This window comes from Myiozetetes cayanensis, unplaced genomic scaffold (assembly GCF_022539395.1).
Source record: "Myiozetetes cayanensis isolate MyiCay16 unplaced genomic scaffold, myiCay2020 scf33, whole genome shotgun sequence".
NCBI classification, from domain to species: domain Eukaryota; kingdom Metazoa; phylum Chordata; class Aves; order Passeriformes; family Tyrannidae; genus Myiozetetes; species Myiozetetes cayanensis.
The window spans coordinates 1,954,457-1,979,322 of NW_026087555.1; the positions used below are offsets into that span (position 1 = coordinate 1,954,457).

General features: G+C 39.5%; 1 protein-coding gene across 2 annotated transcripts in view; it reads left to right on the forward strand.

Annotated features, from left to right (window-relative positions):
• The window catches only part of NR3C2 (nuclear receptor subfamily 3 group C member 2), a 207,001-nt gene that overhangs the window by 162,789 nt on the left and 19,346 nt on the right, over positions 1 to 24,866 (forward strand). The window contains exons 5-6 of one of the 2 annotated variants that reach the window (XM_050327362.1): positions 8,456 to 8,794; positions 9,197 to 9,345. In XM_050327362.1, coding sequence (XP_050183319.1) covers positions 8,456 to 8,794; positions 9,197 to 9,345 — 488 coding nt within the window. Of the gene's footprint in view, positions 1 to 8,455; positions 8,795 to 9,196; positions 9,346 to 24,866 lie in introns of those variants that run through there. The other variant, XM_050327361.1, reaches the window with a different exon arrangement.

A 24,866-nucleotide genomic window follows, 5' to 3' on the forward strand; every position in this document is an offset into this window, starting at 1 on the left:
TATACTGAAAGGACATCTGAGGTAGGGACATATGGGGGGTTCATTCTTGGTCTACTAGTAATTTTAGTAATTACATGTAGAGACAAAGTAGAGAGCAAATATGTAAATCTGCAGGTCTAGAAATTGTCCTTTGTGGACAGAATCAGAACTCAAAAGCGTCTTCAGTTCTAGTGTCTGAAACCAACCAACATGATGGCATTTTTGGTGCAGTGCAGAGGGTGATGTTGAGAAGTGCAAGTGGAGGTATGAAGAAATGAGATACCTGAGAGCAGCTGTTGAGGGACTGCAGTGAAGAAAGGAACATGGTTGTGTGATGATTTAAAGTTAAATTTAGAGTCAGCGATGTAAAATTTTGCAAAAATAGGCAAGTTTGATACCAAGGAATTATTCTGTTCCTTGTCAGAGCTGGCAGGTGTGGGCCTGACGATTGTGTCTGGTTTCAGCACTTCTGCACAGGGTGGAGAGGGTGGGGCAGCGTGGCAAAATTGTCACCTACATTCCTGTCCTGGTTGGTGGGATTGGCAGTGCCTGTGTCCTTCCTGAAGTGAAGGACACATCTCTTAACCCTTCTTAAAGTTGTTCAGTGTGGAAGTATCTACTGTGTCCCTTGATAACCTATTCCATTTCTTCACATCAGATCTTTATGTTTAGAAAGGTTCTCTTAACATCTAAACTGAACCTTCCTTCCTGAAATTTCATATCATGTGCCTGAAGAAAGGTGAATACAGACTAGAGACTGCCCAAGGAAGAACAAGGATAATAAGAAGCTTAGAGGAAAAAAAACCAAAAAAACCCAAACATATACATCCGTAAGGAAAGTCAAAGAAACTCATTTTATTTTAGTGTAGAAGAGAGAAACTTATTAAGAAGGCCACGATACAAGTCAGTTTTCAAAAAGTGGTGTGAAACAGGACAGGAATGGTAAATTCTTAATGGCCACTGGGGGCAATAATGAAGAGAAATCAACTCTATCGCAGAAAAAATGATGCAAAATTGGGAGATATTGGGGAAAAAAATGAGTGGTTAGATGTTGGAGGAAGATTGGGGATATTGTGGAATTCCTATTATTGGAGATTAATGATATACTGAGTTGGGCAAAATACAGTTGGTCCTGTTCAAGGCAATAGGATAAACTTCAGATACATTGTTTCTGTGCTTTACAGTCCTGTGCTGTAGCAGCATTGCACTGCATCATATATTAGAATCTGCTACAAAGAAAACAAAATGCAAGCACTTCCAATATTGTCCTATAAGAAAGCAAAGTAATAAGCAGGAAATATTTACCTAGTTACAGTCTGTTTTATTAGCAGTTTAAATTCAACTAGAATAGAGAACCAAAATACATTTAAGTGAAGACAATGAAAATAGTGTATAATTAAGTGGATTAAAATGTACATTAGAAGCTCTTTCTTCCATCCATGCTGTGCCTTCCTTTTTGGTATATCAAATGTGAACCAAGAACAAGACTTACATTTGTGAATGGGCCTGGATCTTTACAGGGTCTGACCAAACGCAAATAAAATGTAACATTTCCGCAGATCAGACTTCACATTTATTTCTTGTCTTTAGGTTGTCCAATCCTGTCAGATTAAAGTGTTACTTATTAATTAGAAAACAGTTGTGAATGATGTTGACAATACCAAACTATGTCGTTGTTTCAGTTATGCCTACCATTTCATTCTGCTGAATTCAATCAGTGGTTTTGAGCTTATTCTCCAATAAAAGCTTGCTTCTACTGGCAGAGGATAAGAAATTGGGAAATTTTCATTGCTTTGTTAATTAGACTACTGATTTCTCAGGCTTAACAGCAAGTGATAGCATTTTCTGTCACTTTCTATCTCCTCTGGGTCACAGTTGTCAGAAACATTTTAAAATTTATTTTGCTGTGTGAAGTCAGGACCTTTGTTTTCTTCCTCACCAGCTGCAGTCTTCCTTTCTTTATGTATTTAGGCAGAGTAGTTATTTACTTCAGCATATCCCAAATGCCACTGCAGAAATCACCCTCAAAAGGCCTCTGCTTTGCAAGAATGAAGTCCTCTTGGTAGTGTGTCTTACATGATAAAGTGATCTTGTGCTCTCCTTTTAAGTCCCTGTACAACTTCTCCCCTGCTTCAGTAGTTGCTTTTCAGTTACTTCCTCCCCTTGATTTATCCAGTTAAAGGAGTGACTCATCCGCTTGTCTGTCTGTCTCTCAGATTTTTACCTGATCCTTGCTTTTACATATGGCACAACAGGAGATGGACTCAAGATCCTTATGGGTACCTCCAACTCAGGATATTCTGTGATTCTCACACTCAGGGTCACGTTTAGAGGTTCTTCATCTGCTGCAGCTCTACCTGAAAATCAGTGCTTTGCTTCCCAAAGTGGGTAATCAGTTTTATGGAAGCTTTAGGATCCTGTCTTGCTCGTTTCTTCTGTTTCCTGAAGAAAGGTGTATGCCTGAGTACACTTTGTAGGGCGAATGGGATGATGCTGTTAAGATCTCGTTTGCATTCCTGCTTTGCACTTTATTCCATGTGTTTCCATGCATATGTGTGTCTGTATATATATCTATATAAAGTCTGTGTTATTGTCTAGAAATTTCTCAGCAAAATCTCATTTCCCATTGTGCTAGACACTTAAGTGAAAAAATGTCTGTACCAAGATAGCTCAGAATTTTCATATATGTCAAGATACAACAGATTGGGGGGGAAGGGAAACACTATTTGTGGTAGCAGTAAAATAGCTAATGAGAACAGATGTCAGTTCATTGAAGTAAGTGAGACAAAGTCACCAGGCAGACATGATGAAAAGATTCAGAGGAGGAAAAACTGGCATTTTGGTGGAGCCTTTATCTACACAAAGGTGGAAATGCTTGGTGAGGGCTCAGAGGAGAGTATACCCAAAGGCTGTTGCAGATGCCTTAAGGGGAGAATTGGCAGCTTGTACTTTTGGTAGCTGTGGTGCAGCAAAATGCTGTTGGTTGCTTTTGGAGAGGAGAGGCAGGTGGCAGTGGAAGGGTGTGCAGGAAAGCCCTTCAGCATTTGGCATGGGGTGGAAGGGAGAAAGCTGAGAGCTGTTAAGGTTGGAAAAGGTGGTTGTAGCTCAGCTGCAGTGCTCAGGCACTGAAGTTGGGACCTGAATGGAGAAACTCAAGTATTTGAAATACAAGTGTACACTGGTCTGGTATACAGAGACAGCACAGTTAAAGGTGGTCAGGGCTGGGTTTGTTTTGCAGCATATTGTCTACCCTCAGGCTGCCTAGACCACTAGTGGTGTAGGGCATACTTTGAAATAATCCCAAATTATGCCTTGTTTGAAGTGCATATAGTTATTTTTTTACCCTTTGTCTTTTACATTTTGCATATTTACTCCAATTGCCACTTTCTCTTCTCCTTTTCTTCTTTTTTAAACCTCCATCACTTTGTGTCCTGTACTGTGTCCATTTTGGTCTCCCCTTTCCTTCTGCTGATGTTCTCTGCTTTACACTAGAGGTAGTCATCAGTATTATGTCTTTAGCTTTACAAATAATAAATTATGTCTTTTTGATAGACATCAGGCAAGTTCTGAATATCTTCTTTAAAAAACATCCAATTTAAGGGCATTATCATTGCAAGTCTTATAATTCCCTCTACATAGAAGTATGGGTAATTTTCTAAACTTCAGATTTCACTTTAGAGAATGGGAATCCAGCATGAATTTGCAGAGCACTTTGCCTTGTTTAGTTGCTAAATTTGAACACTGATACAGTTCTACAAACAAGATACTACTCTTATAAAACTGCTGAATTAAATCATAATGTAAAAGACAAAACAGGGGTTTATCTATATTCATAGCATTTTGTTCTCTAGCATTTCTGGATCCTGTATTTTTAACAATAATACTGATGAAAACTAATAATTTTGAGTTTATGAAAAATATTTATCAGGTGCCTAAATTCTGTAACTTCATTTGGGCACATATTCTCTGAGCACAAAGGGAGTATAGATGAGCTTCCTCTAGACCCAGTTTGTATGGCGTGTGTAAGTTTACTGTGATATTTTTAAGAAGAGAGTATAGTAGTTTACCTATCTCGTAACTACACTAACACCTCAAACTTAATCTTTAAAAATCAGGAATGCCAGGGATTTTTAGCTGATATTCATGTTAATTTGTATTCCAAAACCAGTTTACAGTAGGGTCACTTCCAGGTAAATGTCTAATTTGACTTAGGATAGCATTCCCTGGAGACAGAAACCTATTTAATGTTTTACAGATGGCACAAAAAGTCCCAATCCTGAGATCCCAGGTCTCCTTGTGCCAGCTTCAAGACAGGAGTCTTACATGTGAAGGGTCAATACTAAGGAACCAGTTGTCCAATTCACTTGTGGCTTATTTTTCCTTTGTAGCTCTAACAATAAATTACAGTATAATAGAGGAAGTCTTTTGGAAGTGCCTTTTTAAAATCCAACTTCATGGCTTTTCAAATGCTTCACCTTACTTTACTTGTTTTGTTTTGTTTTTATTTGTTTGTTTTGGTTTTTAATTGGAAAGTACAAGACCTTCTAAAATACTTATTCAGCCAAAGTCATGTCAGATATTTGAAGTGTTAACCACAGGTATATGGGCAGTGTCTTGCACTATTGGTTTTTTCCTTCAATTACTACTCTATCTCAGGTGATTTAAAAATACAAGGATTATAATATGATATCCTGGCTGCAGTAACACTGAACAGGAGGGGCAAGGAGTCCTGCAGTTATAGATAGTACACGGTCACTGCTGTGCAGCCATTTATTGTCCTAACCCCAGACAGGCTTCGGAGTTCAACTTTGTCTCGTGAAATGCCCCATGCATGCCCCATCCTCTGGTCTGTGTGGCGAGTCAGAGCATTTCCAGGGAGCAGTTCTGATGAACATGGCTTTTGCACTCAGTTTTGCCACTGATTCAAAGGTGGCTTAGTCGGTTTTATAGTTGGTGTTGCAGTTAGAAAGAAAATGTGAAAAACAGCTTCTAAAGACCGACTTGGAGTATGTACTGCTCAGAGTTTGTATTTAATCTTTAGTTGTTGGTTTCTGTGGGAGTTACCAAACCAGTTGAGCTACTGGCATAAAGCCAAATGAAAAATACAGTTTTCTTCACTGTAAACATGACTGTCAAGCAGTAATGTTTTTCTCAGCTTCATTTTAAAGGCATTATAATGGAAGAAAATGAAACTAAAACACATTTTAATGCCAGTTTTATATGTCGAAGAATGTTATTTTTTTTTCTTTTAATGAAAAACTCTTGGAGAATAGAACATAAAAATTATGCCTAAAGTATGTAATCAGTTATCTGTGTTGCTAGATACTTTGTGGAGCTGGTAAACCAATACGGTTTTTTATTATGGTGTAGTTATGGCATGAATGCCATTTTTTGCCTCTGCAAACATGAAAGATATGTAAAGTTCTTTATTTTTAGTCCTGTTTTGATAACAGAAAAAAATACTGCCTGATAAACTTAATTAATAATAACAGCAAACATCAATCTCTATCCACTCCTTCAGGCTTATTTTTAAACTCTGTTTTCAATGGCCAATTGCTCTTTTAACTCATCATCAGACATTCTGCTGAACTTGACCGTCCTTGCTTTGCTTGTCGGGTTTATTTTGTTGAAAAATCTGTAAGTTCTACTTTGCCTTTTTAAGATAAATGGAAACTGTCTTTAATGCTCACAGTGATTTCACCAGGGTGTCGTCATGTAGGCACAACTGCACCAAATGGGGAACAACAGTATTTTCACTTATTTTTAAGGATTAAATTTATTAGGGTTACCTACTTTGCATGTAACTCTGTCTTATTTTGCGGAGTGAGGAAAAGGCTTGTTTAACAAAATGTTTGATCAGCCGCTGCTTTGTAAGATAACTTTTCGGGTGCTAGTATCAGAAATTACATCTTGAAGAATGGATGCCATAGCCATGTAACTTGATGCATCAGAGAAAAAAAAAATCCTTCAGTTCTGCTTCATTGTTTAAATGAGCTTTTTAAGAGTTTCATAATAGAAAAGTAAGAAATAGGATTTGAAGGGACTTTTAGATGGATCTTCTAATCTGTCCTGTCTCTTGAGACAGAATAAGGTGCAGTGAAACCTTTTCTGACAGATACTTGTTTCGCTTTTTCCTTATAATCTCAAATGACAGCTATTGCTATGTAACCTGTGCTAATGCGTCCAATAAGTAGGAAGGTTTTAAGTATATGTGGCTGGTTGAACAAAAGAATTTTACACTGAATTTTATTAGGAGCAGCATGTCTTTATTTGCATATTCAATCCTTTTATTAAAAAAATTCAACCTACCTCACTTGGTCTGGATGTCTGCAGGAAGGGAGAAAATAAGGAACTGCTGAAAGCAGACATCAATTAATGAAATTAATTCAGGTCTCTGAAGGAAAGGTGATGAAAGTTACACAAAGATCTCTGAAGTTTTCTACAGGTCACCTGAGGGTTGTTGGTGCTGAGACCAGCCATGAAGATCCCTTACAGTGTAATGGAAACAACACCAAACTGATGTACAGATTTTGGACTCACTGCTCGATGCAGTATGTACTGCAGGATTGTATTCAGGTTTTGAAGAGGATAATCAAGGAGCAACTCTTTGACTGGGTGCCTTCTACATCTTCTGTATGATTAGTAACATCGCTGTTTTCTGTAGCAACGTCCCATGTTTACCCTAATAAATAAATTTTTCCGTTGAATCTTGAGATGAACCAGCTCCTCGGAGTTCAAGCAAGGAAGTGCTGAAAACAACAGGCTATTGTTGCGCTTGGGTGTGCATTGTCCTGGACCCTGGGCATCTGTATCCTGCCTCGCTCACTCCCAACCTCTGGCTCTGGGCAGGCAGCCCCAATGACAAGGAAGCAGTATGTTCATTAATGGCTGCTGTCACCAGCAGTGCTTTGAGAGCAGTAGCAGCTCCGCTGTTAGGGAGGGTTTTCTTTAAACACTGGTTAGTAGAAGAGCAGTGAGGTAGTTCTGTTGGTCTTACTGGAGAGTTTTCTGCACCGTAATAAGAGGAGCAGGAACAAGCACACAGAGCAAGCTTTGAAAACTTCCCAGGAGGCAGTGGCATGGCATGTTGAGTTGGAGTGGAAGTGAATGTTTTGGTAATGGAGAAGAGAGGAGGGATGAGATGGAGGTTGGCCAGAAAGGATCCTAAAACTACAAAAAAGGTGCTATGTTTAAGGAAAGATGGGGGAGGGGAATTGATGACAGGGGAAAAAGCTCGAGGAGGTAGACTTGGGAAGGGACATAGACTAAGAAGGGTATTTGGAATAGTATTCCAAGTAGGAGTGAGATAGGCTTGTATTTACTGATGCCAGTAAAAGGAATGTTGTAATAATCCAGAGACAGGAAGATAAAAGTCCAGACAAGGGTTTTAGGTGTGAACAGATAGATAAGAAAAACTATATTTGAGAGAAGTTAACTGTGAGAGAGATGTAAACATTTAAAATTAATTAATTATTTACTGATTTTAAAGATTTATTTATATTTTTTTTATGTTTTGCTGTAGTGGAAAGGGTGGTGATGAGTTTTTGGTTTGGTTCTTTGTGGTTTTTTTTTAACTGAATTGTCTTGATTTTAATTCCCATTCTTTCCTCATACTACAAGATCATTTTACTGGGGCAGCAGCAGAGCTTTCTGTCAGCTTACATATCTCTGACTCACATGGCAAAGTTGGGAATGCAACCCACAGAGAATGTCTGGCTTCTCTTCAACACGTGGAAGCACCATAGCATTGCTGCCTTCTAAGAATATTTAGTAAAGAAAAGTAGGAAGAGTAACATTAAAGAAAGAAAAAAGGAAATGAAAAGGGTAAGCAAATCATCAGAGAAATGTTGATAGCAGTGAGAAAGGTGTTACACAAGGCTCAGTCTTTTTTCTTTAAGTAGGTAAATACTTTTAGCATTATTTCAGAATTACTCAAGAGAAGGGGGCAGAGCTCTTATGGAAGTATCAGAGAGGCAAAAGTAAATAGACTTGACTAGCTTGGGCTGTTCAGAGTGGGTTGACTACGTTTCCAATTGAGGCAAAACTTGGGAAGGCTCTGAATCTGCTAATTTTGGGCAGATTTCTTTTGATGACCAAATGCAATGGCGAACATGAATTTCAGTCTTGTAGGTGGTAAGTGATTAATTTAAGCTACAAAACAGATACAGTTCTGAAATTTTTAGTTGGCACTGACCACAATAACTAGGATGTTTTTTGCATGTCTGTATGGAGACAGATACTGGACATTCTGTCATCTATAAAAATGTCCAGTAACGCAGTGAAAATGAGCTTATAGGTGTGTTTTGGTCCTCTTTCCAGTGTGACAATGCTGCAGGCAGTGAAGTATTTCTTTAAGGTTCTGCGCCTGTTTTGCTTAAAAACTTTGAGATTATGCTTCTACTTCCATTTCCTATAAAGCCAAGGGTTTTGCTGGCTTTCTGTATTGACTTTGCTCTTGTGCTGCTCATCTTCACAGCCCGGAAGTCCAAAAAGTTGGGGAAATTGAAAGGGATGCACGAGGAGCAGCCACAGCAGCGGCAGCAGCCACCGCCCCAGAGCCCCGAGGAAGGGACGACGTACATTGCACCTGTGACCGAGCCCTCTGTAAACACTGCACTTGTCCCCCACATGTCTGCTATCTCACCAGCACTTACTCCCTCTCCTGTTAAGATCCTTGAAAGCATTGAACCGGAGATCGTGTACGCAGGATATGACAGCTCAAAGCCAGACACAGCAGAGTATCTGCTTTCCACCTTAAACCGCCTGGCCGGCAAGCAGATGATTCAGGTGGTGAAGTGGGCAAAGATACTTCCAGGTAGGACCATGAGTCATTTGGTGAAATGTCATTTGACTGTTTCTTTTGGGTCAAAGAACTATTTACTTGACAACTTGCGTCTTTAATCTATGGACTCTGTTGAAAAAATGCTTGATGGGAGGTGCAGGATGAACATCTGAGAGAAGATTGTTGCGGGTTTTTTGATTTATGCAATGTTTGTTTCATGTGTTTATGGATGATATTTAAAAAGCTTTCATTTTGAATAATAGTCTCTTCAAGTTCTGTCACTGGAATGAAAAATTACGGATTTGTTTTTTCAGAAGTATCCTTTGTGGGAGTGTTGCTCTTGTTTGTGAACTCTAGAAGAGTAATGAGCAATGTATTCAGTGATGGTTTGACCAACCCTTGTTGTTCATGGGTATTTTCTGTTTTCGCCTCTAGGATTTAGAAACTTGCCTCTTGAGGACCAAATTACTTTAATTCAGTATTCATGGATGTGTCTGTCATCATTTGCCTTGAGTTGGAGATCATACAAACACACAAACAGCCAGTTCCTCTATTTTGCTCCAGACCTGATCTTCGATGAGTAAGTATTCCTTAATGGCCCTTTTTGGTACAGGATGGAAGGTTTACTCTGTCTTTATTTGGTTTTTAGGCTTAAAAATTGCTAGATTTTAATTTTTTTTTTTCCAGTGACTCACTTTTCAATTGCCAAAGCTTTGATACTGCCATGCACTTCTCCTTATGTATGTGGATGTTTTTTCAAATTAGGACCATCCTGCTGGCTTGAAATATGACTGATACATGACCAAGATTTATAGGAAAGAATATTTTTTTGGTATCTACTGGAGCTTGGAAAAATGTCTAACTTCTAGGAAATGTGAATGTTTAAATTACTGGGTTTTTCAGAGCAGTCATATAATGGTGCTTTTGTTAACAATATACAGCTGTTCAGTGTGTTTTCTTGACAGTCTTAATTACCCTTCTTTGCAACCATGAAAGAAGCCGAAATGTTTTTTTCAGTAATGAAACATAACTTCTTTTATGATGCATTCAGACAAAAAGAAGGATCAGCCATTCTGTCTGAGTATGTGTTCTTTCACATTTTAAGTTTGTGTGTGTTTAGTGCTTTGCTTTTGATGACTATAATTTAATTTCTGTTCCATTCTCCTAGTGTTTATTACAAGACAGTAAAGTCAGAATCTAAGTGAATACAGAGACAGTCAAATGGATAAGCATCATTTGCTTATCCCAGAAGGTTGAGGTTTCTTTCTAGAGGTAAAAATGAGACATGATCAATAAGATGTGGGTGCACTTGAAGAAAAAAAAAACAAACCCAGGAAAAAAAAAATCAAAAAATAACTTACCACACAATCTCCTAAAGTATTCTGAAATCTTTTTCTTGGAAAAGATGCTTTGCTGCTATCCATCTTAATAGTCTTTGATTTAAGAATTCCTAAATAATTAATGAGAATGAGATCGGTCCCCAAGCAGTGAGCAGTATCAAAGGAGGATTCTTTGGTTTGGTTTGTTTTTAAGAGGGAGGACTGGTGATTCAGTGCATGTGGTTGAAAATGTAATGTCAGCCATTTTCCTTGGTGAAAGCACCTCCATTACGACTCAGACATTAGAGAATTATCACAGAAAAAAATGGAATCTGCAGCTAAAGCTAAGTGAAAATGTGAACTTTGAAGAGTTTAGTTCTCCTGGGGAAATGCAGACTAAAAGTTCAAACACAAAAGCAGCTTTCCCTCATCTGAAGAAAGTCAGTCAGGGGGTCAGAATTTATTGGACAGGGAAATCAATCCTGCTTGCAAACAAAAGAGTATGTGCATTCCTAGCATTTGTTGTACTACAGCTAGAAGCAACTTCCAGAAGTCGAGATCAATTGTGAGTTTTATGCTGCAAGCCTTGAAGGTAGGTGCCTGCAGGATTATATTGAGGTTGAGGTTGGGATCCAGTTGGAAAAAGGGAATGTGGTGTCATCATGGAGTGCAAAATTAAAACATCCCACACCAGATATATGTATATGTAAGATAGTGGTCTGGCCTTCTACCTATTTAGTATTATATTCATTGCAAAACTCCCAAAGGTAGCAGAAGGCAGTTGCTTCTAAATAGACAAAATATAAATTACCAGGAGCTGTGCAAAGGGGACAGGGACTTTTGAAGTAGCTAATCAGGGCAAGATATTTCCTAGGAGATAAAAGAATAGGCGATGAGTGTTTACTCCGAAACAGTAATGGCCATGTTGCTGGAATAGGAGGGGTTTTTGTCGTTTTGCTCATGTTTCATATTTGGTGGGAATCATAGCTGATATTTGTTCTCAGTTTCTCATGTTGCCACTCAGGATGGTCTTTGACACTGCATTTAGAGTCCAAGTTTCGGGCTGTCCAGCAAAACTGGTTTTGGACGTTGTTGAGAAACTGCACAGAGCCCATGGAGGTTGGCCAAGGTGGTTGGGGGCTGACTGGGACAGTGAGGGATCTGGGCTCATGCAGCCAGGAGAAGACCGTGCTGGGTGCAGTGGGGATTTAATTGCAGTCTTCAGCTTCTGGATGAGTTGTTGTAGAAAAGATGAAATCAGGCTCTTCATAGAGGTGCTCAGTGGAAACATGAGAGTTTTTGATTGCGAGTCTGGCCCAACAAACTACCTCCTGGGCAACAGGAGAAGACATTTCATAAAGAGATGGTGAAATAGCAGAGCAGGTGCCCAGAGAGACCTTAGAGTCTTTGACTTAGACGTGCATGCCTTCACTGGGCAAAACCTGTGCCAACTGTTATTAGCCCTGCTGTGAGCAGGGATTTGGACTTGAAACCTCCAGAGGTCCCTCCCAGGCTACTGTGTCATGATTCTAAGTTCAAGAGATGCAGTGCTTTTCCCAGTTTTGAGGTAAAATAAGAGAATTACTGGAATTGTGCAAGTTGGCCAATACAGCTCAGTGCAGAAAACATTCAGAGAAGCAAAAAGCATGATACTGTTTGTGAAGTGCTTTGAAGGTTTACTCTGGAGTTGCTGAAGGCTAATCTTACCTTACTTTTTCAGTACCATGAACTCAGAAATGTACTGTGTAATTCTAAGTATTGGCTTTTGTTTCTGTGCCACAAGGTTTTATCAGACCTCCCTAAAGTTCACTTGGTGCAACTTTTTGCATGTTTTACTGTCCTCAGCATTTTAGAACATGTATTAATTGATGCAGAATGAAAGGGAGATGCTTTATAGTGACTTTTCCTTCTACTGGTGTGAGTGAGTAATCTTTCTGTTATCACCTGGCCAAGATTTTCTTGGTATTTCTTCATATTTTGTCTGCAGAGGTCATTTCCCGTCTCCATGCAAGAAAAAATCAGGAATGTCCCTGGCCAGTAGCATGCACTGAGTGCCCCAGAGGGCTCAGTATTTTCTTCAATGAACAGTTAAAAAGAGTGAAAGTAGAGGTTGGCATTAGCAGAATTATGTGGCTTTGTTTTATGTTAAATGAATTTTCCGTTTACTCTTAACTACTGTGAATAAAAGGAAGTTGTAATGTTTCTGGAAGGCCATGATATATGATCTTGTTTTCTTTCTTATTCTGAAGGCCTATAAACAAGGCAAATAACAAATGAGGATCCCTGTTGTTAATAGCTGTTAAATGTAACTTTGGTTGTGTAAATACAGTGCAAAATGCCTCCCTACTCATATGTGGTTTGATTTCCTGTTAGGCTTATGGAAGGCTGGAAATATTTGTCCTCCTTCATTTAGTCATGCTACATGTCTAATTAAGTGTACTGTTTGTCTTTATGGATCAGGCATATATTCCATTGATTTAACTGGGCTTAAGTAAATGTGCAGATTTCAACTGAGGGATAAGAAAATGGCTGCTCGGTCTGTTACAGAAATGCCTAAAACCAGTTTGAAAAGAGGCATAAAGCAGACCAGTGTATTTTATGTTGTGTTTGTGTAAGTTATGGCATGTGTGTTTTTTTAATGCATTTCTTCTGTAGCGTTGTAGTTGCAATCAAAGCTAATATTCTGTAGGCACAAGTTTTGGGTTTAATCCCCAGTAAATCGTTAAAAAGACTGCCATATACGTGACACCTTGTAATTCCTGTTGCGGGTAAACACTCTTAAAGAATGACTGCTGCATATGTAATAACACTCAAACGGTGTTGCAGTTATGTTCCTAGAGCTGCGCAAACTCAAATTCAAAAAGTTGCAAAATTCTAAAATTAAGGTGGTCCATGAAGTCATAGTTTAAGCCTTTTGGGTACATGCATTGAAGACTGTGTCCATAACCAAACCCTTATGTTATGCTGTCCCATAATATTTTTCCCATGTGACTCCTTTGATCAGGTTGGATAAAATGTAGGGATGATACAGGATTATGTAGTGAGAGACTACTGGAGTTTTTCTTCATTTGTTACCATTAAGAAAACCTTACCTTGAATGGATCTAGGGATTTGGGAGAACTGAGGGATATTAATGGGGAAGATTTTCTTAAGATGTGGCAGAAGGCTGTCCCTAATTCAAACCCTAAACTCTGAGACTTTTCGGATTCCTACTGCAAAAGTAACAGAAATCCTACAGAAAAAGTTGTCTGTTGTTTATTTAACTTGTGGGAGGGAGAAAATTTCTCGTTAAGACATAACCAAAGACTTTAGCTGAAATTTTCTAATCTAATTCAACCTGAGGCAGGCATATGCATGCACAATTTAAGTCCAGAGCATTAAATGGGTAGAATTACACACAATTGAAAGCAGGAAACTGAGTGGTGTTGCCTGGAATGGGTACAAGGACAAAACAAGGGATATGGCAAAATAAAATGGTGTGTAACACTACCTTGTTTTCAGGGATTCTGGCTGAAACTATGCACAATACACTGTTTACTACGGGGAACAGCCTAAAACATGATCTTTAAGATGTGGTCCTTGAGGGCAGGGAAGTTAGTTGCAAATTCCATTGGAGTTTCCCTTACTGGATGAATTAATCAGTGAACTAAAAGCTGAGTTAGTGGCCTTTTGAAAGAAAAGTCCTCAACATTTTTGAAAAGAGGTGATGTGACAGCTCATGTCTAGCTGGCTCATCTGATGAGCCCAATCTTTCAATAGTAGGAGTTTGTCTTTGCAGTGCAGAAGTCAGATACCTAAATTCCAGAGAAGGCAAGGGATGCTTTTTCTTGCTCACGTTGTAACGGGCTCAGGCACTGCTGTCCCGCCGGCTAGTGGTGGCAACATCCCAGGTATCTGCTTCCACCCATACATTAAGTCAGGGCATTGGCTGGCAACGTTTCAGAGGCTCAGGAAGGAATAAAAAGTATTTATGAGTGCAGCACTGCCAACAGAAACCCGACAGGAGCCAAGACATGGAATGGCAAGGATCCTTGCTCCCACAACGTGGGAAACTAGTGGGAGCAGTGGGACATGGGCTGCCTTTGTAGCCATGGCTTTTGCTCCCAGCAGATCTCCTCCTCCCAGCTGGAAGCCAGAAACTGCATCCCTCATGGCAAGCTGCACTGCTTATCCATTCCTTCCCCTGAGGAAGAGGTATGGTGACTTCTTATTTCTCCACTGGGCAAAAACCCAGCTGTGGAATTGCTGACGATTATTAAAACTCAAGCCCTGCTCCTCTTTGGCATGTATTGTTTTCTGCTGGCTTAAAAACCCCAAAGGGACAACCTGACCCCAAAGTTCCCCCACAGGTCTTGATATATCTTTTGATTTTAGGTTTTACATGATCTCTTTGTGGGTTTCTGAATCCTTGGGGACTTCTGAAGAGACTCAAGATTCCAAGATCATTTACTATTTTTAGAAAATTTACTCAAATTACCTTATTTACCATTCCAGACTTATTTAGCTGTGAAACAGCCATGATGTGGGATACTGACAGAATTCAGTAATGCTGAGACATACCATGTTGAGAGTCTTTAGTACATTAAAGTACAGCATCAATATTTCAACAGTATTTTGCAAATGTACTGAATGACTAATGTGCTGTGCATTTTCTTTCTCCTTTGATTTTTCTTGATTTGCCGTCTGCAGCATAAAGAGTAAATCACAGGTGCATAAGTATGCAGGTTGAGCCCCTGGTGGTCTAGTGGTAAAGGCGCCGCGCTATCACCGCGGAGACCCGGGTTCAATTCCCGGTCAGGGCCACTCCCGGGCAGGTGGGGCTCGTTAGCCCTTAAAGGCAACCCACCTACGTCCTAAGGACCTCGCTGCCACCGTCCAAGCTCGCTTGGCCCCGGCAGATGAACCTTAGGATTAAAGGGTGGGCTCAGTTCCGCGCACACTGTGTCTCACCTAAAAAATCCAATGCGCAGGCTGGAAGGTGTAAAGACCTTCCCCGGATCTTCGCTCGCGAAGACTGGCCATTATGTTATAAGTATGCAGGTTCTGAATTTCCTGGCCATTGTACTTTATTCTGTCATTGTTTTTTTACGCTAGTCAAGGACTTGAGGATTTGCCTGATAAAAACATCACTAGGTATTGCATGAAGTACCCAAAAATATTGAACTTTAAAAGCTGAGTCTAAAAACTGGGGCCAGTTTTCACAAGGATTTGGATTAGTGATGTCTTTTTTCAATCTTTGAAATTATTGTATTACATCATATGCAGCTCAGTCCTTACAGTAAAAAGACTTCAGTAGGGGCTGCAGTTTACTGAATATTATGTACAAAACATGAAGAACAGAATATACCAATTGATATATTGGTTGGTGGTTTTGACTGATAAGGTGAGGCTTCAGACCATGGATTTTGAATGCAGAAGTGGCTGTCCTTTATTCCATTTCGGGCAGTTGTGACACTACTGGCTATTACAGTTTGTAGTGCAGCATGGATGGATTTTTCATTACAAAATTCAATCATCTACTCCATATATTTTTAAATAATACATACTCTGTAGTGTAGTTTAACAAACTAAGTTTACTACAAATTAATATAAATACATCCTTTAAAGTGCAAGATTTAACTTCCAGTAAAATCAAACTGTAGTATTTCAAGCATCTCTCATGCTATACTTTTGATAATTGTCCCAAGTGTGAGGTTTTAAAATTTAAAAGGAGACAGAGATTGATATTAGCAATAGAACAGTAAAACAGAACATACAGTTTTCAAATGAGAAAGTTGTTGTAGAACAAATGAGGTAGACAGAGGCAGGGAAAACAACTTCAGTAGATAGGCATTTCTGTGAAGTTTCTATGCTAGTGTTGTCATGGGATGTGGATGGGCAGAGGATTTTGTAACATTGAGGAAAGTCATAAAATTAAAGTGAGAATTAAGAGGTAACTCAGCTGAATAGCTAAGATTTTATTTTAAATCTACATTTAATAATTATGTATATTTTATTAGTAAATAAAATGTTTATCGTCTTTTCATTACATTCCTAATATCCTCTCATAATATGCTTGTGGAAGCTGGGACCATTATGATTTGGTGTTGCATAAGGCAGTTGCAAGGATGCAGCAGCCTCTCTGTGCCCTTTCAGTGCTGAAGCCTGTAAGTCTTCCTGGTATTCTGATTTCTATGGTAACAGCAGGAAGATAGACATAATAAAATAACCTGAATATTTAAGAACAGCTTTTTTTTTTTTTTTTAACCTTATATACCTTGAGGGTTTTGGAGGGGATGGTTACTTAGATCGTCTCTGAATGGTGATAAAACTAACAAGTAACTTTTTTTATTGTTTAAATGATTACTTTTTGCTTTTATGTTCTGCAGGATGGTGACTGTTAACCCTTGTGGCTTCTTTTGCAATCTGTTAATCCTGTAGTTTCTAAATTTAGGTACATATTTGTAATCTCTTTCATCTGGCAGTCTCCAAATCCCTCATTTTTAATTAGTGTTGCCGGAACGATTGTTGATGGGAGTTGTCAGTGTTCACTCTTTGCTAATAAATTGTGTGTGTGATCGCTGATCTTGTTAAAAGGTCATCAAGCACTCCTTGATGATCCTCCCTGCATGATTTTTGCATGCACATATTATTTTGATGAAGAGTACTGCATTCATACAAACTGTCAGTGCAGTGAGAAGTATCTTTATCAGTAAATTTTTAATATACGTTGTTACTATTATTTACTTTTTCATAAACTGCAGCTCAGTTCCCATCCAGAGATGTACATGAAAGAGTTTTGTTACATACCCACCCCTGCATAGTGCAGACACAGAAGGAAATTTTGAGAAACTGCTGTCATACCTGTACGTAATAGATGTAATATACTTCAACTAGATTTTTCAAGTCTTCGTTTTACTTTTTCTTTGTAAGTGGGTCATTGGTTGGGCGAAGCAATAGATTTGGTTTCCTTGCATAAATTTCTAAAGGCTCTGCCTTTTAATGCCTCTGTCTCTGTTTCCTAAATTTCTAGAGTGTTTTGCTTCAAACTGTGAAACTCTAAAGGAAAACAGGAGATAAAGTGTTTTTAAGGAGATCTGTAAGACTGTGGAAACTGTGCTAGAAGAAAAGTCCATCTAGCACAGTTTCTCATCCTTTAAACTTTGCAATGCCAGTTACAAAGAAGCTTAAGATCAGGACAAGGGTAAAATGATACTTCTTCATTTGCCTGTTGCAGCAGTCAGTAATTTGGGTACTTTCTGAATGTGAGATTGCATTCGGACAGTTGTGCTTAATAACCCTTTTGTACCTTTCTTCTACCTGTGAATTTGCCTAATAACTTTTCGAATGCATTTATAGTCTTGACATCTAAAATGTTCCCTGGCAGTTGCTTTTGCAATTTAATCATGCGTATTTGGTTGTTGGAGGTGTTTCTAAAGCAGGTGGCTGATAATTTCGTGGAGTGCCACTTCATTCTTGTGTTTGTAGTAATAGTGGGTATAACCCTTCTCAACCCATGTATGGCATTCGTCACTTAGATCTCCATCAAGTCCTGTTGTTTCTTCTATGAACTGAAGAATCAGGTAGTCAGTTTAATCCCCCCTTGTAAATCAGTTGTTTGCAATCCCTGGCCATCCTCAGCTCCTCCCTCCATGCTTTTGACAACCCCTTGTATTCATTTTGGGAGGAGACCAGGCTGACACGCTGATTTCAGAGTGCAGTGGATAGAGTAGCAAAATTACAAATTCTGTCTTGATTTCAACTCTTCTCTCCCATCTTCTCTTTTTTTCTGACAAACACTGAACAAACATTTTCAAAAGGCAGAAGCCTCCAAAAACCTGTCCTAGCTTACGCCTAGGTCTCTTTATTGTGTGGCGTTTGTTAATCCTGTTATTTTGTATGTATGATGGGAGATGATTATACTGTCTGCATTGTCCATGTAGTGATTTTTACCTTCCATTTTGTCAACCAGCCACACAGACTTGCAGGATTTTTCAGCAGTCTTTCACATGCAGCTCTCAATTTCATCGTCTGGAGCCATCAGTGAGCTCTATCACTTCCATAGGTCTGATTTTTTTTTCAGGTGATGTATGAGCACAGTTCTCAGCCCTTGCCCCAGTGCAGAGCTCTGTGAGACTTACCTGGTAACCTCCATTACTTGTGGGAGATGTCCATTTGTTATTACCCTCGGTCTCCTATTTTTAAGCTGCTAATAATCCCTGAAGAGACCTCCTCCTTATCCCTAAGCTCTCTTTAAGAGCTTTCAGGAGATCTTTTTAATAGCTTTAAAATCCAACTTTGCCAGGATTGCATCCCCATATACCTCCTCATGCAAAGCAGTGTGCAGGTCCTAGACCAGTAATTACCCATGCTGGCACACTGACAGATGGTATTAGAGCCCATACCCAAGATGCATGCCCCAGTTTCCTTTGTGTGGAAACCAGGGCAGAGGAGAGGAGAAGGAGAGGGTTGGTGTTTGCTTAGGTCTCACCCCATATGGCTGTGGGATGCAGCTAGACCTGGCATGTGCAAAGTATTTCCATCATACAGACATTGCCCGTATCCACAAGAACATCCTTGTGCTATCGTTGGAGTGCTCTTACAGATTCATGAGATGTGACCTCTCTTTGCTGAAGTTGTGCTGACTTTCTTCCCTTACAGCATATTTATTTATCTATTCATGTTCCTCTTTCAGTCATTTTGCTAGATATAGAAACGAGACTTACTAGCCTCTGGTCTCTGGAGTGCTCCCTTCCCACTCTCAGACCCATTTTAAGAAATCAGTCACGTTTGTTGCCTTCCATGACTTTTATAAGGGCAATTTAAGCAATAAGCTGCACAGCACGGTTAGTAGTTCAGCAATTCTGTATTTAAGTTGCTTTACAGCTCGTGGATGGATGCCATCTGGTCTTGGTGATTTATTACTATTCATTTTACTGTATTTTTTTTTTCATCTTTCTAAACCCTCTTCTACTTACACTTTAATCTGAAACTAGTTCTCGCACTTTGCTTACTGAAAAGGCTCTGGTGCAGAGCCTTCCTGGACTCCTCTAGGGAAAGCACTCTTGCAAAGATTTCATTTAACTTTTCTGATCTTTCCCTTTTTCATCTTGATTATCAGTTGGCCTAGTGAATGTTCTGGCAGATTTCCAGCTTGTGATGTATTCAAAAGGATTTGACTGTTACTTTTTATGACTTTAACACGAAGACTTGCCCAATGATTTTTCATTTAATGTGACATAATTATGCTCTCTTAGTGTTGTCTCAGCATGATTTTGGGACATCCACAAGCCTTTCGGGAGGGTTTCTTTTCACTTCTCTCAAGGTCCTTGGCCGGGAGGGTTAGGGTAGAGGTTTGTTCCTTGCAAGTGTCTGTCTGAACATGGTGCTGCGTTAATCTTTCTACACATCAATGAGCTATTTGCTGGCATCTCCAAAAGCCTTTCACATGCTTTGATTTGCTACTTCCCCTGTAGAGTTAAATATGAGTTAACGAAAAACTAGGAAGTAATTTTTCTAGACTGGTTTGAGATGAAGACATGCCTCAGTTGACTTCCAGAAAACGCCAGGCTCTATGTGACAGCATGAGCAAAGTCTTGATTTTTGAGGTATTGTTGGCATAAGAGGAGAATTGCCTCTGCATATGGAATATAGCAGTAATTTTGTTGATGAACCACTGCAAGTGACAATGAGCCCCAGCAGAATGGATGTATAAAACAATACCTAATAGACACCTTTTCTGCTTGTCAATACTTTTATCTGATAAACTTTAAAGCAGAGTCTTTATTATCATGTATACATTTTCATCACTTACTGCTGAATGTGGTATTGAAAAAGCATTTTGGTAAAGGCATAATTATGTATTTTCTAGTTAAAACTGTGGTTTGTCCCTTTTGAAATGCAAATGCAAACCAAAAGAGACTATTTGGTATCAGCAATCTGCTAACTGCATAATTAACTGTTAATACCAGCAGATACTTGGGGGGTTTTTTGCTGTTGATGTGCTTAGGATTTTAGGGTTACATAACATGGTGATTATTAAGTTGGATTTTAGCACAAGTTCTCTGTTAGTGATTGTGAGCTGAAACTCTCCTTTGGCAATCATTATCCATGGGCTGTTGCCAATTCTTTTGTTGATAGACATATAACAGGAGGACACTTGGCTGGAACTTTTAAAGCAGCTCTAAATTTCTTAGTTATCTGGGATGATATTCTCTAGGATCACCAGGAGGATTTTCTTGGGAGGAAGCTAATTTTCAGGCTTGACTCCTTTAAGTTCAGTTTAAAATTGCCAAGTTGAGTCTAGAAATTGCCAATTGCTTGGGTGGCTAAAGCCCGCAAACTACTAACTCATGTCTACAGATCTGTTTTAATGTGAAATGATCGTCCTTGTCTGACTATCAGTGTTCAGCATTGGTGGTCTTCAGTCCAGTCCCTGTTTTGTCCTGGGTTTGGCAGGTTGTCCTACCAAGGTCATTGCTGTAGTGCTGGTGCTCCCAGGTACACACCCCTCAGTCCGCAGCATCCCTGTCACCTGGGGAGAAACTTGTGGGATTAAATGATCCTTATCAGGAGGAAGAGAGATTGCTGGTGGTGCCAAAGATGGGGTATTTATTTCTAGTGGCTTACTGACAAGCTGCAGGGAAAATGGATATGACCCAAATTTTTCTGCAGTAGAAACTGATGACAGAACTGCCATGAATTCCAACGGGCTTGAGTGGCCACATTTGCCATTGCTGCAAGGTAAAAGGTATTTTTGCCTTCCTGGAAGGAAATTACTCTAAAGCTTTGCTTTAAGAGTTGAAGGCAATGTGTTGAAGGGAGTATGTTTTGTCTCTTTCTGCCGTGGCTTGCAGAGTAAGCAGAGATTAGAAAGTGCTGAATAAGAAATAAATACTGAATGAAAAGTCATAATGGATTTTTGCCTGGGTTCTGCATGTATTTTGGCTTGGATTTTGATCAGTGCAATAAGTTGATGATGCTGCTCCAGTACTGCTGACTTTCGTTGCGTTTCTAATGGCTTCAAGATGGGAAACAGGTGTCTCTGTCCAGTCCACTGAGAGGAGTAATGCAGTGTGTCCCAATGCTGCCGAACACGCAGCAGTGCAGGGGACTGCCCCTTTGCATGGAAGAATTGGTTTAGTTTTTTTCTAGGTGGTGTGTGTTGCCCCTGTTGGAGCTGTTGAATTATAATACTCCCTTAAGAAACAGTAAATTGTTGTGACAATAATGTGTCTATTTTTTTTTTTCTTTCCCCAAGAACCTCAAAACTTTTTCCAGTCAAGGAAGCCCTCTCAAGGCAGGTAAGACAATTCAGGCCAAGGGCTTTTCTGATTAGGTGGTTTGAGCAGCTGAACAAGGGATGCTGTGATCCCATGTCCCTGCTATTTTTCCCTCTTTATCCACAGCATCTCTGCCTTCCCCTCAAGGTCTCTGGTAATGTTTTGCTCCTCTCTCCGCCAAGTTCAAACTGACACTTTCTGGCATGGGGGAAAGCATAACTTGTTTTCTGAGGCTTCCAAACAAGTTTTAACCTTCAGGCCTTTGGCAGGTTTTGTTGTTGGGTTGCATTTGTTTGATTGGTTATTTGTTTTGATTTTGTTACAGTCTAATGTGCTTTATGAATTTCCCTGAAATAATTAAAATGGTGGGCAACCTTCAAATGGATACAGGTTTTAGTCTAGCAAAGGAAAGACTCTTGGTTATAAAATTGGTGCTTACAGTAAAAAGGTGCTTACAGGTAAAAAGGGTAAAATTGGAAAACACATAAAATATCTTTGACATCATATATTTGCTACAAATCTTGCTTGGTCTTCTCCTTAGTGTTTTGAGCTGCAGAGGCCAAGGGACTAATCCGGCTGCATGTTTGTTCCTCTGAGGTGCTGTGAAAAGGGATGACTTGGCTCATTTTTTCTTGGGATTATCAGCAAGCCACTTAAGTCCTGATGAAACTTCAACACACCCACCACAGCTTTCCCTTTCTTCACTTCCCTGTCTAATTTAGGAGGATGCCTTGTGCTGCAGCTTTGAATACTATCCATGAGAAAGTAAATAAAACATGGTATCACGTTTAGTTTGGGGCTGAGTTTCGCCTGTCAGTGAATATTTCTTGATGCGTGGGTTCCTCTTCTTGGGTTACGGTCAGTGGAGTTGCAGTTTCCACCCTCAACAAGGAGATTTATGATACTAGACTTTATGATGACTTCATAAATGATAATTTACTTAGTCATAGCAAGTTGTTTCTATTCAGCATTCCTTTAGTTTCACAGTTTTTGATGTGGCTGTTTGGTTTCCATGGAGGTCACATTAAGGGTATTAATGAGATATAGGACTGGTTTGGTATTTAGGATGCCTTGTCTTAAATAGTTTCCTCAAACTTTCCCTCCTCTCATGGTGTGACTGCTAAACTTACATTTTACTTACATTTTTGTTGTAGTTGAGTGGCTCATCTCTTGGTGATGTGGGTCATCAGTTCCATACCACCCAGGTGCTCAAACCATTTTTCTTGTCACTCACCCCTGTGTAAAAGGATGGCTACTTCCACAGAGCAGGGGAGCAGGAGGAGCTGGGTTGGCTTGCCACTTTTTCATCCATGTATTCAGTTCTCAGTGGTTACATCTTGAGAATGAAACAGGCTGAGGCATTGGGGTGGTACCACAGAGCTGGTGTCCATGCAGCCTGCCCATGAAAGGAGGATTGGAGATCTAGAGTTAATTTTGGAAACAAGGGTGGCAGAAATGAGAGAGGTGGGGACGTAGAGTTTACATGGGGTGAAGATCCCAGATCAAATGGGGAGAAAGAAAAGACCAGGGAAAGTACAAGGGAGTTTCTCAACTAGGAACATGTCTGGTGCAGTTCATAGAGAGAAACCCAACAGTAGGAGCAAAATCTCTCTTCCCACCAAGGTGGAGGTGCCTTGGAGGGCTTTGCCAGTGGAAGTGCCCACCTTGTGTCCTCCTGAGGGAAAGAAGGAAAATGGAGCAGCAGTGGGAATGTGATGAGCAAATCAGTGACCAGTTAACATATGAGGCTGTGCAGGAGCAGGTGGGAATTGGGCAGAGCAGTGACTGGGGGGATTGGGCTGGTGGCAGCTGCTCTGCCCATCCACAGGGCCGCAGGAAAGGTCAGACAGAATGTGAGCCAGGCATTAAATTAAGCCTGTAAGGAGACACTCGGGGAACTTAAGATGGATTAACTTAAGGTGTAAAGTTTAAAGCATATTATTATGAAGGAGGATTAGGCTAAACTGAGCTAATGACACCACTTTTGAATGCGTCTCCACGTAGTGGATTCAGAGCTTTGGCTCCACGCCTTTTATTACTTAAATGTACTTACCTCCTTAAATGTCCCCATAAAGATACATCCCCTTATATTCCAGATCTTCATATTCTCCATTTTCCATGTTGAGAAGTTTAGATGTTGTGTCAGAGGTGGGACTGGGTTTGGTTGGTTGTTTTTTTTTTCTCCCCTCCTCTTTTTTTAAAAAAAAAGGTCAGGCAAAGACAACATGGAATATTGTTTTAATTTTTCCCTGTGATGGTAATGGCATTTGTGATGACTTGATGATATTTATTCTTAGGTGATGTGTTTGGGAAGGAAGATACAACTTTGTTCATGTTATGTTGGCAGGCCTTAATTTCTCTGTGCCGCTTCTCTTTTAACATATTTCGATGATTTTATTTTTGTTGTTACTCTCATGGTATTGGGGTATCTGTGATGTCAGCATCTGAATTTTTCAAAAGCTCTTATTTTACACAGTGTGGGTTAAAAATCAAGTGCAAAGTTGAGTACTGTGAACTCCCACAAAATGCTTATCTTGCATTAAACAGAGTCATGAATTAACTATCATAAATTAACTAACATAATTTGTAGTTAGTAATAATTTGTAAATAAGTAGTAAATCAGTTGATTTTTCAGGAGGAAAACTGATTTGAAATTACGAGTTTGCTGTACATTAAACAAACCATAAAGTAACTTGTTCTGTGTATAATTTTATCTCACTACTAACAATGCCATCAGGTTTTCTTTTATGGTAATCCAGAGATCAATATTCGTAAGTAGACAAAAGACTGAATATTTTAAAGGTAGACAGAAAAATAAGTAGCCAAAAAAACCCTGTTACTGAAATTCTTCTATCTAGGCAATCATATAAAAGCAAAACAAGTGCAAAGAAAAATGCAAGGTAAAAAAGTAAAGTGTCAAAAAAAGTGCAATGAAATATAAAAAAATAAAGGTTTTGAGTCAGAATACTTTTATGTTGGCTCTCACAGAGACTGTTTAGTCACACTGTTTAGTGAAAGCATGAAAAATCTGAGACAAAGCATCAAAATGTTTCATTTTGTTTGCTATGTGGCTTGTGGTATCTGATGAAAGGTCTGGCACTTCTTCTCTCTGTGGAGGTCAAACACAGAGAGGGATGGTGGCAGCAGCTTTGTGTTCCGAGGCTCGAGAAACTAACCCTGGTAAGTTTGTAAGTAATGATGACTGTAATAGACTGATCTTATTTTGAATCCTGCTGTCTTTGGCAGTCTGAGATATACCTTAAAATTTATTTTTTAAAATACAAGCATTCATTATTAATCTTTTGCCTTTCAACTTCAGTATGTATCACTCTTAACCTCCTGGGAGAGGTCAGTTAAAAACCACCTTTACCTGTCTGGATTCAGTAAGTCTGAGAAGAGGGAGGGAAGCAGGAGGTAGATCACTCTGGGGTTTTTCAGGGCCCTTTTCCCCAGCTGTCTCGGGATCAGCTCAGAGGTGGCTGCAGCCATTTGACCTCTGAGCAATAACAACCTGTCAGGCAGGAG